Source organism: Oreochromis niloticus, linkage group LG9 (genome assembly GCF_001858045.2).
Source record: "Oreochromis niloticus isolate F11D_XX linkage group LG9, O_niloticus_UMD_NMBU, whole genome shotgun sequence".
In the NCBI taxonomy this organism is placed as follows: domain Eukaryota; kingdom Metazoa; phylum Chordata; class Actinopteri; order Cichliformes; family Cichlidae; genus Oreochromis; species Oreochromis niloticus.
The window spans coordinates 16,124,622-16,141,134 of record NC_031974.2 but is presented as its reverse complement, the minus strand read 5'-3'; the positions used below and the strand labels follow the sequence as shown (position 1 = coordinate 16,141,134).

Here is a 16,513-nt window from a genome sequence, read left to right as displayed (position 1 = left end):
GCTAACATTCATAGGTGTTCTCAATAAGCTGAATATATCTAATTTCCGAAAAATGCAGACAGCCATCATTTGAAAGTGAAGTATAATATATGTTTTGCTAGTGTGCATTCAGTGACTGGTTGGTGAGTGGTTTCTGGAGGCTAGTGGGACTCACAAGGGTGAAATTAGTCACAAAGACGTATATAGTGGTGCAACGGATCCAAGCAGATGACCATTGTTGGCCATGGTTTGTATGACACCTAATGGCTGCAAACAGTAAGCAAACCAGAAACACTTTCTTTCAAAGTTAAAGTTGATTTTACTTTGAAAGCAAACAATATCCATTTCTGGTTTGTGTTGCACTCTTTCAATTTTTACTGCTTCTCCACTGTTAGGTGACAAGTAAGTCACCATCTTTCATGCAAACTACAGGTAACCATGGAAATATGCTAGCGACCAATGGGGTCTTAGGTGCGGGGCACCATACGCTGTATAGATGTCAAGTTAGACACTGAAATAAAAGGGCTTTAGGTGACTGCACTACACAGCAACCCTAACCTTTAACCCTGGCCATATTTGTTGCCTCTGACCTTCAATCTTTAACTTCTCTCCTGTAGAGACGTCCGAGCAGGTGGCCTGCCATGAAGTTTCGCCGGGGGTCGGGTCACCCAGCCTATGCGGAGGTGGAGCCAGTGGGCCAGGAGAAGGAGGGCTTCATCGAGTCCGAGCAGTGCTGAGGGAGGAGGGGGCATCCACATCCCTACCTCCCCTCCGCAGCCTCCCTCCTGTGCTAGCCCTCCTCTCTCCTGCTCCACGGGGACTTCTGACCTGGAACCTCCAGGATGCACTTATCGGTGGAGGAGCTCAGTGTACACAATGACTCGTTAAGACTGTACAATCGGCCCATTGAGCGCTAGATGAGACTGGATACAGTAACCGGTGACATGAGAAAGCGAGACACCCCTGAAGACTATCCCCAGACATACCCACTGTTCAGCTCCCGTTAGCAAGGAGCTGAGCTGCCGGGGGCAGAGGGAGGGAACAGCGCAGACGTCATCGACTCTGCATTCGTTAAGCGTTTTTACGACTGCTATCGCGTTGCCATGGTGGGACTGTACAGCTTGACTGATAGCCGTGTGTCTGGTTGGGTTGGGGAGCAGGGTGAATTATACAATATATATTTTCAGAATCAATACAGAGTGTGTGAACAAAGATGTCCACTTTATTGTCCATGGGGGTTACACATTATAGGCCTTTGCATATCCATCAGGTTTTTCCTTCTTTTCCTTTTCCTTTCTCTATGTTTTCACAGGGGTTGGCGCATTTATCTGTACAGACCGTCGGTATTGCTTTTCAATACCATAGCAGGCTTAATTGACTTTTCCACAGTCCACTCTGCACAGAGAGGCTGTGGCTGCGTGATATGACGCAAGCTGAACTCGATCGATCACAGCTGGGAGTAAAGCTCTGAACATTCGGCATGGGTGTTGAATTAGTTTGTGATTTTTGGGAGCTGGTTTCATTTTGTGAAAATGAAGTATAAGGTGGGGGGTTTTTGTTGTTGTTTTTTTTAAATGGGTGATGGACACTATCCTTCCCTTTTGCATTGATTTCTTTACTGCCGTGCCATTTCGTCCCTGAGTAGAGTTTGCACTTCTTCTTTTTTTTTCTCTCATTCGACATGTGGTACTAATGCAAAATTACAAGACAGGCGCTTGTGAGTGTGAATATATTTTCTGGAGTGTAAGTGATTCTCGTGTGTGAATACAGAAGACAGTATACAGTAGTGATTGGATATCCACCTGCTATATGGCTGCATATATTTGAGCTGGCTCTTATTGATTTTACTTAGAAGTATCTGGATACAGTTTGCTTGAGCCAGAAAACACACTGGTCTGATTGGAGATTTGATTCATTTTTACAGTGTCGGTTTATTTTCCAGTTGTTGCCAAGCGTAACCAGTTCTGTGTCCACATTTAATAGCTGTCATGTCACCGTAGTAATGTATATACCAAGGCCAAAACATTTGCAGATTCAGGTAACTCATGGCAAACATTTGCAGTATAGCAGTGATGAGACTCTTCTTTTCTTATTTTTTATGAGTGGCCTTTTTTTCTCTACTTTTTTACTTAAATGTGAATATTGTTCTAGTCATTGCTGTCACAACAATTCACTCATTTCAAGAGAAAATCATGTTTTACACCAATGATTGTAGACTCATTTATACAAACTAGAGCTCAAAATCCTGGAGTTTTACTGAATAATAAAATGTGCAATATTACATCTGTTAATTTCTATGGTGAAAACGCATAAGAACTCCAATCATCTGAATTATTTTTATTTACACTTTGTTGACATTGAGACCAAAGACTAATCAGAATTTCAGTCACATGTATTTACCTCAACCTCCCCCCACAGACTCCATACCTCTCATTAGGCAGGATATGCAGGTTTAGTTGGTTAAAGTACAGACTGTACACAAAAGATGGAAGTAGCCACTGTGACATCACTCATTGGTTAGCAAATTCCTGATCATATGCCTCAACCCTCAATTTAAAAAAAATATTATGTCATTCTTTATTCAGGCGGCTCAATGATGTAGCGATTAAACAAGCCTTATATATGAATAACTAGCCAGTTCAAGAGGGGAGGAGCCATTAAATCCACCTCCAGGCTTTACAAGCTACTGTATTCCTTCCGTTGGCCCCAAACCTGGATAAGTGAGAAGGTTTCATCAGGAAAAGCATCCAGCCAAATCAAATATGCAGATCTACCTTGGAAATGAGGGAGCAGCAGTAGTACCTTCGTTATGTTATATTCAATAAGATTTGAAACTATCAGCTAAGGCCATGAAAATGGTTTGAGGTAAGAGATCAACGACGCCCAAGGGCAGTTTCCCGTAGACCTCTACACACGAAGGTTTTGTTTTGTTTTCCAAGCAGAGGAGTCGACCTCTGCTGGACATGAAAAGAAATTGCAGGTTTTCGCTCCAAACTGATGTCACTTTTCAAACCAGGAAGCTACATCCATCCTTTGTGTACAGTCTATGGATTAAAGTGATGCTGTGCAAGTATTTTTGATGTCATAAAAATTAGACATCCCTGATTAGCAACTGTCCAGTAACTTTTTACAATTCCATGCACAGTAAAGCTTAAGCTTTGGATTATCAGTACATTTAAAGAGTTCTACTGCCAGTGTCTCTTAGTAGCCTTTCGCTGAATAACCCGAATTACAAGAGGTAAAATGTCAGTCATTAGAAATTAACAGTATGCCTATCTAACTAACCTACTAATTTCAAGTTTGCATCATCAGCTAACAAACGAGCCCTGGAAGAAGAGTTTAGGCTTGATATCGATATGATATATCAACAACCCCAGTCAGCACAGTGATACCTGTGTTATACATTCACTCACTTTCTCCAAAAGGTTAGTAAGGCTTTTAACAAAGTTCAATCAAACAAATGTGGCAGTCTGCTAGTACCAGCGTAGTCACAACGTGTAAGCAGGTACACAACTAAACATACAATTACAACAGTAGTAAGCGTACTTAAGCAACCAACCTTTGTGTTTTAGTTGCTTTGTTCATTTTAGAGGAACCACTACTTTGCCTGTTTGGTTAAAATACATGTTAATCTACACGGAAAGCATAGGGGCCTGTTTCGAATCAATACATTCTCTTACATTTTATAACGTGTGTTGGGAATATTTTAATTCAGTGAACTTATATTAGCAAAGTTTAGCAACAGTTTAGATTTTTCCTGTCATTCTGAAATGGGTTGTATTGGGGTTTTTTAAACAATACTAAAATCTCAGGTGGTGAAGTTGCCACCACTTTGTCCTGTGTCCTTGGAAAAAACACATTGTTCAAGTGCAGTAAAAATCTTTTTAAATTATTCAGTTTAGTTAAGGTCTTAGTTACAAGCAAGTTTCAAGCACATGTACAGAGTGGGCAGTTCAAGTCACACACTCACATGGAGACAAATCTTTTCTCCAAGGAGTTTGGACAAGACAATCAGTGGACTAATTCATCAAGCTGATGCGAAGCCACATGAGCAGAAATCATGCAGCGTTATTCTGGCCCCATTTAAGTAAAAAAAATAAGACGACTCTACTGTCCATGTTAAGTGATTTCAGGTGAACGTCAGCTCTGATTAATAGACTCCAACTGTTAAAATCAGGCCAAGCAAATTCAAGCCCAATGATGAGGTTCAGCTTAAAAGACTTTAAAAGTCATTTTCACTATCAAGCAAAGAAAAGTTTAAACTGCCAAATTAGCATCACCCAGATTTGTCCTTGGGGTTTTGTGGGAAGTAACACTTTTTTAACACTTTAGTGTGTTCAGAAAGATATTTATGATTTTCAAAGAGTCACACATGGCGTAAAATCTTAACTACATGAACTATATCGTGGTCACATGACTTTAACTTTATGACTACTAAAATTAGCCACTTGTTATCAAACTCCTTATTCGGGACACACAAAAGCTTAAAAGTTCCACAGCTGGGAACGTCCTTATGTTGTTAGCCAATGAGGACATCCTAAATAATCCTTCCTTGTTGTGTTTAAAATGATCATAATTTACAATATGGAATTTATGTCCTATTACCTGAAACTAGCAACTGAGCAAATAAAGTAATTAATTTACTTAGTGTAGAGCTTTAAACATGGCCATTAATAAGGGAGCAGCTGAAAGTAAAGTGTATACTGAGGTCACAAAGCAAGGGAGGTGAGTGTAGTTTCCCCATAAACTTCTTTCATGGTACAGTTGGCTTCACTTTTCACAGCTGGAAGCTATGTCTGCCTTTTATATTTTCTATGGCTCTGAGTCATGTTAGCCTGTGTCACTCTATACACTAGTCATTCAGTCAGTGGAGCTATGCAGCTGTGTCGTGGTTCGTGACATGCATCGCAACAGTATTTCTCTAACAATTGTGAGCCAATGGCTTCTCCACACCTCCAGGTCCATTTTTTTTTTTTTTTAGTACCGGTAGATCGATCCCTGTGGAGAAATGCTCTTTGAAAGTGATCAAATCATCCATTTATCGTACAGTGCCACCTGAAACTGCAAGTGTTTTTACGACTGCTGTGAAAATGCAGTCCGAGAACGTGACCGGAGGTCACATTTGTTTGCACTGAACACATTTACAAAAGCTGAAAACACTTCAGTCACGCAGCATTGCCAGATGGAAAAAATGTTATCCTAGAAGATTACAGTTATTATATTTTGAGGAGCACTATTGTACACAAGTCAGATCGGTAAAAAAAGATGTCATGAGAGAAGATGTGCGCAGCCACAGGTGTAAGCTGTAGTCCATTGTCCTAAAATGAGGCAGCCTCATCTTATTTTAAGTACTATGTGTTGTAAAATAATGAGATTGTGAAATATTATGGGACATTTGCCACACAAGTACAATAATTGTCAAACTCTGGCAATGCTCTGATAGTGGAAACTGGGTTTTCTAGCAGCAAAGTCTTCACTTGCTTCACTGGACCTGACTAATGGCTTTCACTGCCACTTTTAACAAAAGCAGCACAGTTGTGTCATTGGGATTGGTTACTGCTGTTTTCTTTGCTCTCTTATGAGTTGGATTAAATGATACTGAGTCACAGATTCAGCAAATGTTCCAGGAGCTCAACATAAAGATACAAGAATTGGAGTTTTCTTCCAGCTGTGACGTTGGTTTTATCTTATCATGACACTTTCATAGCAAACAATAAGACTCGAAATCATAAAGTATCATAGCTGTCTGTAATTTCTGTAACTACTGTCGTTTTGATTACATTTGAAATAATAAAAAAATGTTGGTAAAAACAGTCACATGTCTGTTTCTTTGCATGGTACACCAAATTATGTTTCTTTTGTTTAAGCATGGATGTCCACCTTCTTTTTGATTCTACTATACTAGTATAAATATACTACCATGTCTTTAGTATATTTAATGAAGTTGTGCAGAAATTTTATAGTTACAGACCGTCGCAGAACATAGATTCAAAATTAGTACTTTTTGGATTTGCATTAATTTTTCCAACATTTGTGAGCCCTTAATTTAAGTACAAGACTTAAAAACACATTTAAAGGTGTAGTCAGTTATTTCTTTTTTAGTTTGTGTAATAGAAAAAAAATAATATTTTACTCATAAATATACATTGATTAGTGTGTAATTACGTCTTCCAAGAAGCTAATGGGGTCTCATAAACTGGTTTGTGGAAGTTGCCATGTTGACCCACCATCTTGAATACAATGGCAACCTCTTGCCTCATCTCTCGAAGTGAAGTCGGGGCTCTAACACATGAAAACATGCATAAACATACTTATTTATTCCAGATATTATCACAGCTGCTTATTATCAGCAGTTTAGACATACAACACTCCCGTCTTCGGAATGTTAAACAGCTGGTTATAAGCTAACATTATGCCAGCTAATCTCAGGCTCCAGTATCCTAAAAATAACACATTCCCCTTTGTAACCAGTTTGATTACATTCTCACATCATATCAGAGTTTATTCACTACCTGTGCAACAATGTTATATCCACTTAAAAGACAATTTCACTAACACCACCTAACAAAAGCTGAGGCTAACTCTGGCTAGTAGCTGCTAACAGATGCTAACACCAGCAGCACTGCCAAAACAGATAAGGATATCCTGAACAACTCACCACAGTATTGCCTTCATCTGTCAGAAGTGAGCTTCACTGACTTCATGTGTGATAGGTGGCTGATGAAAAGAAGTTATAGCAAATGAAAGGTCTTCATTTCTCCTACAAACATTTTGACATTAGGCTCATCTTCTAGCCAACTTTTCCTTCTGGGTCCAAATTTTCTAACACTTGGGAATATAGCTTATAGTTCTATATATGGAAGTTCTTTATAATAGTTTGGACATGTAACACTGATCAAACAAATTTGGAACCTGAAGAAGATTTTCAAAATCCTTCCAAAGTGAGGGTACAGAAGGGCCTGGATCACAGAGGGTCTTGCTGCTTCTGAAGGGGGGCAGCTGGGAGGCACTGATTAATTTTTCATGGACTGACAGCAGGGATTTAGTATTTCCCTGAAATACTGAATCCTGGGAGGGGGTGAGCATTATTCAGACTTACAAATGAAAGGCATTCCAAAAATTGAATATCTTGTTTGGCCATGAAGTTTTCTGACACCTGTGTTTAAATGATCTCCCGTCCCTGAAAGAGAGCATGACAGTGAAAAATGCTGCACGCTCGGTTTATGAGAAACCCTTGGATCAGGTAGATTTCGGAAATGCCTCACTGCAGATTGAGGAGATGGAGCTCTACAGCAGTACAGAGAGAAAGCTGAGCAAACAAGACAGCAGAGGGGAGATAGAGACAAGCTGAGCAAGCTAGAAGCAAAAAAAAAAAAGCATGAAAAAGGTTTGAGTAAGGGGGGAAACATTACCGAAGGAGCAAGGCAGAGGTGTTAGACTTCAGCTGTTTGTTACAGAGACTGATTCAGTGCTGCAAAGGACAATAACAGAATTCAAATTATCTAATACAAGTAGTGCTGTGTGTGCCTCTAAGAGGGCCTGAGGAACCAATGGAGTGTGCTACACAAACACAAGCCCGGCATGTTGTACCTATAAACAGTAATCAGCGGGTGTTAATAGCTAGACAGCCAGCAATTACATTCATCAAATCAAGTTAATCGCTCTATTGTGGCCAAGGTCACACCACAGCTGTGAATCATCCTGCTGCTGGTCACGTCTGTGGTGATTTACTCCCATCTAGTGGGCAAAACAGAGAACAAAACTACTGTCCATGAAGGAAAATAAATCAGACAGCTACTGTCTAAAAGTAAGTACGCTCTTTTTCTAAAGTTTGACATACTAGGAAATAATAAAAAAAATCCTCTGAATCCACAGGTCCTAAGATTATTAAAACACAACCTCAGATGAACAACACATGACAGATTGCAACGTTCAATTATTTATTTAACAATGATTAAGATCAAATGCAGAAGCAGTGTATGAAAAAATAAGTGCACTACCATATCTCAGCATGGTAGTGCACTTATCCAGCTGGCTGTTGCTAATCAAATGCACTTGATTAACTGATCATCAGCAAGTGAGAGCACATTAAATAAAAGCAGAGGGTTCTTGCAGGTCTGCAGATTAAGTGTTAAAATTCCAGACAATATAATTAGAAAACAGGCCATACCTGTTCAGGAAAGACTGACCAAGTATGGCCTGTTTGGAAGGGATGTTGGTATTTACTTAGTGTTTCATTTAGAAATAGGCTGCCCAGTATTATTTAGTTTTTTTGTTAAGTTTTCATCTGTTCCCAGTTTTTTTACTTCTTGTTTTATTTTGGCAAACTTTTGCTCAAGTCGTCCTTGTTTTAGTTTTACTTCCTTTGTCTTGTTTTTTGATTAGTTTCAGCTGTTCTTACTTCCCTTAACTGCCCTTTTTTGTATATACTTTGGCATCTTGCCGTGTTTGCTTCCTTGCTTATGCTTGGATTGAATTTGGTAATTTATTTAATGGACTTAAGTACGAGTTGGTGGCTTATTTTGAGTTCAGGGCCTAAATAAAGATTTATTTTTTGTTGATTTTTTTCCCCATCTCCTTGGACAGCAAGTCTGCATTCGGGTCCTCACCTAACAATCTATGAAACTTTGGCCATAATACCTAATTTAACAAATTACTAAAGACTGTTATAAAAATTAATTAATTTGTCACACATTCAAGAAACAGGCTACAGACAGCGGAGATTGCAATATATACATTTATTTGACAGAAAAAACAGACATCGTAGCTCCCATTGAAGTAACGCCAGTTTAATTACAGGTGATTCCATATAGTGTAACGGGAGTGCAAAGTATAGAGAGAGATGACTCTTCGTCCATGAATTACTTAGGAGTAACTGGATTCACATGCTTAACTGAGAAATGCATCTGAGATCAAACAGGATCAAAGCATCCAGAAGAACTGCTACAAAGGTGGATTTCATGCCTCGGGAGATTCTTACAGCAGCCTGTGTATGCATACATACATACATACATACAAGCATGTATTTGTACTAAGTCAGTTTTTTTTTTTAACTTTTTTTTTTTAAAATCATACACTCACTGGTGTTTACATTTTTTTTCTTTACATAAGAGATAGTAAATCAAGAGTGACACACATATGTAGCAGTACCTGTATCTGACTGAGCTAGCATGACCTATCAGGAATCTCTACTCCTCAGGTGCTTGTTTACGATTGGTTGCCAGCAGATCTGTTGTACATCTCATCTCAGGTTTCAGCATTAAACTTCAACCAACACGTCAGTATTGTCCCAAACTGGATTAAACAGGTATAGTGTATCTCAGAGTGTGTGGTTATTTTTTTGGTACTCATTCATTACTATAAATAAATACAAAGGACTTGAACTATATACACATAAATGGCTTTATTTCAGTTGGTTAATATTGTGGTCTTGGTGGTTTTCTATCTAGCTCAAGCTCCTCATCTATAGCCAGAAGTGACGACTGACCCGTGACATTTAAAGAAAATTAAAGATTGAAGGCCAACTTTGAAACTAACACTTTCTCTGGTAATACCCAACAGCATGAAGGTTAATCCAAAGAAAAAAAAATAGAGAATGGACATATTTAAGGCCAATAGCTGTGCTGTGTGCACAAGTTTGTGCCCGTCCTCTCAGGTCCCAGTAAATACAGGCACGCTGGCAGCTTCAAGGCCTAAACCCAGGGAGGACTCGGGTAAAGTTTGTGGACTATAAAAGGTGTTATACGTCTACTCAAAGAAGATTTAAATGTCTGTATGGAACAGCTGACTCTATCATTTTAAGATCACCTTGAAAAGGTACTAAATGAGTCTCAAAAGACCAAAGTGGCCTGCCTACAGTACTACAATCTATGAATCAATGTAGTACTACCTAGAAAACAAAGAGGTGGGAATCTTACATCATGCTTGTACACCCTGCTGGAACCAGGCTGTGTTTTTCTGCAAACAAAAAAAAAACAACTGTGCCCGGAGGCATTTTCCTGTAAACAAACAAAAGTTATGTTTACAGTCTGAACTTCCAAATCACAAAATCTGAGGAAACAAGTCAGCATTTTCTTTCAGTAAGCAGCATGGTGTCCCATTTGGCTGGGACTGTTCTTTGCATGAGTTTGCATGTGCTCCCTGTGTCTGCATGAGTTTCATCCCAAAGTCAAATGTACTGAGAGGAAATGATTATTTGATCCCCTGATGAATCTGTAAGCCTGTTGGTAACACACTACACCATAATGGATTGAAATTTTGCCGCACCTGCAGGGTACAGGCCCGTCTAAAACTTGCCAGTTATCAATTAAATGATTCAGAGAAGGCTTGGAAGAAGGTGCTGTGGTCAGATGAAACCAAAATGGAGCTCTTTGGCATCAACTCGACTCGCCGTGTTTGGAGGAAGAGAAATGCCAAGTATGGCCCAAAGAACATGATTTCCACAGTAAAGCACAGAGGGGGAAACATTATGCTTTGGGGCTGTTCTTCTGCTATGCATATAGGATGATTTCACTGCATTGATGGGCCCATGTAAGATAAAATATTGGACGAAAACCTCCTTCCCTCAGCCAGAGCACTGAAGATGGGTCTTGGATGACAATGACCCAAAATCAAGGCAACAAAGAAGTAGCTAAAGAAGAAGCACTTTAAGGTCCATGGAGTGGCTTAGCCAGTCTGCAGACCTCAAGCCACTCAGCAAACTTACAAATTCGCAGTGGATTAAATAATTATTTTCCAAACTGTACGTAGCAGCTGGGATAAGCCCCAGCCTCCCCCGAAACCCTGAACTGGATAAGCAGTTAGGAAAATGTAAGGAAGATGCTTTGAGGACGGCAACTAACTGTGAGCGGTTGCAGACCTGGTCCCTGTCTTTGAAACCATCATCTCAAAGGCAACAAAATCACAACTTCATTGCAACGCTCAGAATAATTATGGTCATACTGCAGTCTCGAACCACTGTCATTCCTAGAGTAACTATAGCATTAGGCTTGATTTAGACATCTGTGGACATCTATGTCTTAACTTCTGGCGAAACCGGAAACTCCTCAAGACCACCTCAAGTTGTTCAACCCGAGTTTTGGTAGCCGGCTTGACCTACTTTTTCTGTACTGTCAGATTATTGGAAACATAATCTTAAATTTATAAGAAACAAAGGAAACACCTTGAAATTGAATCTTTTTCCCCAAACACAAAGACACTGAATTTGCTATGAGATAATTAACCATAAATTCATATTTTGCTGGAAAATGATTTAAACCAAAACCTAAGTTTCCTGTATATTTAGTAATAGTTGTTCATTCCTTTAAATTATCCTTCTGCAACATGATAATCATCTAAAAGATCCGATTTAAAACAGACATCACTGCTTTAAGGCAACACATCAAGACAACCACAAAAAAACAAATCAAAAAAAGACAAAAAAAAAAAAAAAAAAACAGTAACTGCTCAAGTGCCTTAAATATGCACACGTGTGTGTAATAACACAACATTAGAAACGCATTTACAGTTTGGTCACAACAAATGGGAATTATTTGCAAAGCAATTCACCTCACCAGTCATCAACAGGATATTACAGGGAAAATTTAGTAGTGCAGTTCTGCCATTGGTATCCGGTAAGGAGTGTACACACTACATTTGGCAATATCTATGTAACAACTTGTGTTTTTGTTCGAGATTTCATCACACCACCCCCCACAAGACAGTAACGCAAACCTAGTAAGATTAACTAGATTTAATTCCGGGTAAAAGCGGGACAGTAAGTCTCTGGACAACATGAACTAAAGGGCTTAAAGCGCTCCTATATCACAGTGAGCTCCTTAAAAATGTCCACGACTGATTTAAAAAATGAAATAAATATATCACATTGATTTTTACATTCAGTAACATTTCAGTTGTTTTGGTATTTTTTTACCATTTTTTCCTCTCAACACACCAGCAGCTTTTCCATCAGATCAGTAAGGAAGAGGCTTCGTTAGTCGTGAGTTAGAGGCTCCGTCAGCCATGAATGTCTCGTTAATCTAGAACCAAACACACAGTCTGTTAATAATTTATAACAAGACTCCAGTTTACAAGCTTAATTTTCATGCACAGTCACGACATCACTGTTACGACAAGGATGTTAAAAACAAAAGGATATTCCTAGGTTTGCTCTTCTTCAGTTATAGGAAACCTAGAGGAAGGACTATAATTTAATCTGAAATCTAAACCACACACACCACAAAGCAGCGATAAGATGAAACAAGCTTAACAAGACTACTTTAAAAGTCCTTGTGTGGAGTAATGTGTTCCTTAAAGCAGTGATCATCTATAACAAATAAATAAAACTCTAAGCTCTTCATAGTGATGAACCCACAGATAAGTATTACCCAACTCTACCTTACAGTCAGCTCCAACTTTGGTTTTACAGCCTGCATCTCTGTTGTTTAGGTTTAATCTTGTAGCTCAAAGCTTGTCAAAAGAAGATTTTTTTTGTACATAAATGTACATTTACAAGTACTTTTTTTTTTGTCAATATGAATAATGAGAAAATGGACTGATTTCTGTTACCTCTCCCTTAATTACATGGACCAACCGTACTTACACGAGTAGTCTCATAGCCCATACTGATCCCTGTGATAACAGGCAGCCATTTTTAGTTTCAATACTGGAGTTAGCACTATAGCACAAGTTGGACTCTTTCAACTTCTGAAGGAAAGGTATAACACTTTAGCTACCAGAGACAGTCTCTAATACAGGGGCGGGCAATTTGAAAAACTGGGATTGGTGTAGAGGACCACTCCAATAAAAGCTAATTACATGCCCTAACTAACTGTCTGCTTACCTTTTGTAGCTGGGAAACAAAAAATGGTTACAATTATTAACTCTTCAGTTTGTCAGTACAAAATCAGCCACTGCCGTCCAGCATTTGTTGTCATCTTCTTTGCAGAAAAGACTGTTGGCAGTAAACATCACTGAGACCTATGATTAGCAGATAAAGTGGCTGTTTTTTAGAGCTTTTTGCTTAAAGGGCCACTTGCTGTGACCAAAAACAATGCAGATGACAATAAATGCTTACTACTAAAAAAAGTCAACCATTAAAAACTTTAATGCTCCGTGGAGTTGAAGCAAACTGTATAGTCAGGTGATAGTTTTGTGTGGGTTCATTCCTTTTTACATACAATCGCTTAAATATGATTAAATGATTAAAAATATTTATAGATGCTGATTTAACATCTCAAATGAACTTCATGTGATATTTAATACATAGAAATGTCCTCCATTGTGACATGAGCTCATCACTCACTTGAAAGCGCCTCCACCTCTCTGGCTTTTGACAAACCCACTTCAGAGTTTTGTTTGGGCTGGGCTCCCAGCTCCTCTGCCTCCTTGGACGAATTCCGGTTCTCATCTACAGGTTTCTTCTCCTTCACCACTTCTGGATTATAGTGCCCACCCTCTTTTGCCACCATCTTCTCCACCTTCTCTATTAAGTGTCCCACTTGGGGATTCTCCCCAAATTCGCAGTTGTTAATAACAAAGTACCTCCGCTTGCATTTCTCCAGCACCCACTGCAGATCTTTACCCTCCCTACGAATGTACCTTTCGATGGAGATCTTCTTCAACACCTCCGCCCAGGTGAACACCACAATTGTATGCCTCCACACATCCTCCCCAAAGAGGCTCACGTGTTCCTCAACGCGAGCACGGTCCACCTCGGTGAACATGCCAACAGGGATGACGAGCAAGAAGGCGTGTGGACCTGGAGGGCAAAGAGAGGCTCCCCTGACTAACTCCTGTTTATAGGAAGGCGGAGTATCCTGGGAAGAGAACCATCCTGGCGTGTCCACCACTGTCACCTGTCGTCCCTGCACCTCCGTCTGCCTCGTAACACAGAACTCAGCAGCTCGCTCTAAGTGAAACTCCTCTCTGCCTAAGATGGTGTTGCCTGTCAAGCTCTTCCCCGGCCACCTCCATCCCAACACCACCAGACGAACTTCATCCAGGCGGTTGGCCTCCTTGGCTTCAGCTCCTGCCTTTCTGGCCACCTCGTCTGGTCCAGAGGTTTGTCCAGCTATGGTCCGTAAAAATCATAAAAAACTCAGTGTCAGTATAAATAATTGTGTTAATAATTATTATCGTCATTATACTCATGATTAGTAGTATTATTGCTTGCTAAAAAATTTTTGCATTTATTTTAAATTTTAAAAAAATATTCAAATGAATTTTATTTTATTTATTATGCAAAAAATTGCTTATTAGCTCTGAATCCTGTTAAGCCACCACTGGATAGCGCTACATTTAAACAAATAAAAATACCTAACTTTGGGTTTCATTCAAAGCATGTTCAACTTATAATGCAAATATCTAATTAGCCAATCGTTTGGCAGCAATTTAATCCATTTAGACCTGCAGACACGGTCGAGATGACCTGCTGAAGTTCAAACAGAGCATGAGAGTGAGGATGAAAGGTGATTCAAGTGACTTTAAAAGTTGTTGTCAGTGCCAGATGGGCTGGTCTGACTATTTCAGAAACTGCTGATCTACTGGGATTTTCCACACACAAGCACATCTCTAGGGTTTACAGAAAATGGTCCGAAAAAGAGAAAATATCCAGTAAGCAGCAGTTCTCAATTCGTGCACCTTTGGGATCTGCAGTTGGCATCTCCAGCTAGTGCTTGATGCGATCATGTCAATATGGACCAAACTGTGTATAAAATTGTGAAAAAAAATGTCAAAATGAAATGTATTGTAATTGCTATGCACCTTAATGATTATATCTTTTCTGACTTGGGTATATATAATTAATGTATTTTGAGATATAATTTGTACGAAAAAAAAAAGCTTAAAGGTTGTGTGGATGTCACAATGACTGTAACTAAACTTATGTTTCTTGGTATTATGACTTGATTAATGGTATACACCCAGTATGCTATGATTGGTAAATTGATTAGTTCTTACATAGCATCTCAGTGCGCTTTACGCAACATGCCTCATTCACACTCATCCATACAAGCACTTTTTTTCTAACATTCACACACTATGCAAGAAACATCTCCTGGATGGACTGGCACGCATCTTCAGTGATGTATCCTGGGGTCATCAGGTGTTTTGGGTCTCGCAAGATCATACACCCTTGTCCAGACGACCTAGCCGGGGGTGATCAGGCCCCGACTTGCGTACCAGGAGCTACCCACGGATCAGCCCTCTTAATCCACAGCCTCCTTGTGGCTTTCTCTGCCACTTCGCTCATAGCCCTCTTCTTGGCTGCCCCAGCCACAACACACACAGATACTCCCACAGATGCATCGAAAAGCAACCTGGGGTTCAGGATGCAGACTTGGGCATGCAGACTGAAGCAACCAGGTATCAAAACATCAGCCTTCCACTTATGGATGAACTGCTCTACCTCCTGAAACTCGTGGTAAACGTGTGAATACGTCTACCCAATTGCTCTCAGTCGGACCGAAATACATTAGCGGTAAATAAGTCAGTGTGCCGGAGTAACATTTAATTGTTCCGTGGTATCTTTGATGGTTTAAAAGCATTCGTTTTTTTATTCAGTTTTTAATAGTTTATAAAAAAAATTCAAATAGCAAAACACTACTTGTTAAAACTAACGAGGGGTATCTCTTAGAGGGAAAATGCAAGAGGTTTTAGAGAAGTCGGTTCTCGGTTGCCTTTACAACATGTCGTGAAGGCAACTGACTCACAGTCACGTAGACCTCCAAAATTATGCAGCAATGCCTGCTGGGGCCGGTTGCGTTGAGCAAAATCGACCAAATTACCGCAGATTTTCTTCCAAATAAAATAAACGTATACACTTACGGTATATGGTTACTTTATTTCCTTTCCGGTCCACATTTTTAAGTTACTTCATCTTTTTTGACATATACTTTAGTTACCTAAAATGTGTTTTCCCACGCATTCTTAGTTGAGTCATCTAAATTAACCTTAAGCTCTACTTTAAAAACTTTTGATGCACTAAAACCTTTGCTGGTGTGCTGAATACATTTACTGTGAAAAGGAAATGTTTCAAATATTAAACTAAGGCGGAAACTCAGTTTCCAGTTATCGATAACATGTAGTTAAAAGTTTTATGACTGACAGCCTTTGTGTTTTAAAAGAATTTCTTATAAACCTTAAATACGTTTCAGTTGTGTTTTGCAGTTATAGTGAAACGTGTCAAAATCCGGTTCGGACATTTAGCTTCGAAACTGCTAAGTTGATGCTAATTTTGACAGTCCCGGAAACGCCCTGTCTTTATTTGATAACTTACACAAACTTAAGTTGTTTGAGTTGCGATAAAATCAAAAATTACCTGAGGTCTGAAGTGGTTTATTCGCTTCCATATTCCGTTAAAGTCCGAATTGTGGTCTTAGTTTGTCTTTGGGCGGCTAGTTCGCCGGAATACTTGATGACAGAAGTTACCGGATAACCTGAATGCAAATGCACTACTTCCGGTCCCTGATTTCAAAATAAAGGCACGTCGTTAAAAACCGGATGCATAAAACGTACACAACTGAAAACCTTTAAAATTAAGGATATTTATTACTTA

General features: G+C 39.4%; 2 protein-coding genes across 5 annotated transcripts in view; one reads left to right on the top strand and one right to left on the bottom strand.

Annotated features, from left to right (window-relative positions):
• Positions 1-5,794, top strand: part of plxdc2b (plexin domain containing 2b) — a 106,163-nt gene extending 100,369 nt beyond the window's left edge. The window contains exon 14 of one of the 2 annotated variants that reach the window (XM_005448936.4): positions 597-5,794. In XM_005448936.4, the coding sequence (XP_005448993.1) occupies positions 597-716 (120 nt within the window). In that variant the 3' untranslated portion in view covers positions 717-5,794. The remainder of the gene's footprint in view (positions 1-596) is intronic. The other variant, XM_025910114.1, reaches the window with a different exon arrangement.
• Positions 5,795-8,698: 2,904 nt separating this feature from the next.
• gimap4 (GTPase IMAP family member 4) lies at positions 8,699-16,425 on the bottom strand. Of its 3 annotated transcripts, none has more exons than XM_003439227.5 (3): positions 16,277-16,425; positions 13,262-14,029; positions 8,699-11,996 (listed from the first exon to the last, which is right to left on the bottom strand). In XM_003439227.5, the coding sequence occupies exons 1-3, from the start codon at positions 16,305-16,307 to the stop codon at positions 11,992-11,994; spliced, it is 804 nt and encodes a 267-aa protein (XP_003439275.1). In that variant the 5' UTR covers positions 16,308-16,425; the 3' UTR covers positions 8,699-11,991. The 3 variants fall into 3 exon arrangements, with proteins under 3 accessions (XP_003439275.1, XP_019218635.1, XP_005448994.1); XM_019363090.2 differs by lacking the exon at positions 8,699-11,996 and adding an exon at positions 12,047-12,936; XM_005448937.4 differs by lacking the exon at positions 8,699-11,996 and having other exon boundaries at positions 13,254-14,029.
• Positions 16,426-16,513: the final 88 nt, after the last annotated feature.

Coding starts and splice junctions, on each gene's coding strand:
- gimap4 (XM_019363090.2), bottom strand. CDS start 16,307: ATGGAAGCGAATAAACCACTTCAGACCTCAG. Junction 14,030..16,276: donor TAAACCACTTCAGACCTCAG/GTAATTTTTGAT, acceptor TACGGACCATAG/CTGGACAAACCTCTGGACCA. Junction 12,937..13,261: donor AGAGGTGGAGGCGCTTTCAA/GTGAGTGATGAG, acceptor TGCTAATCATAG/GTCTCAGTGATGTTTACTGC.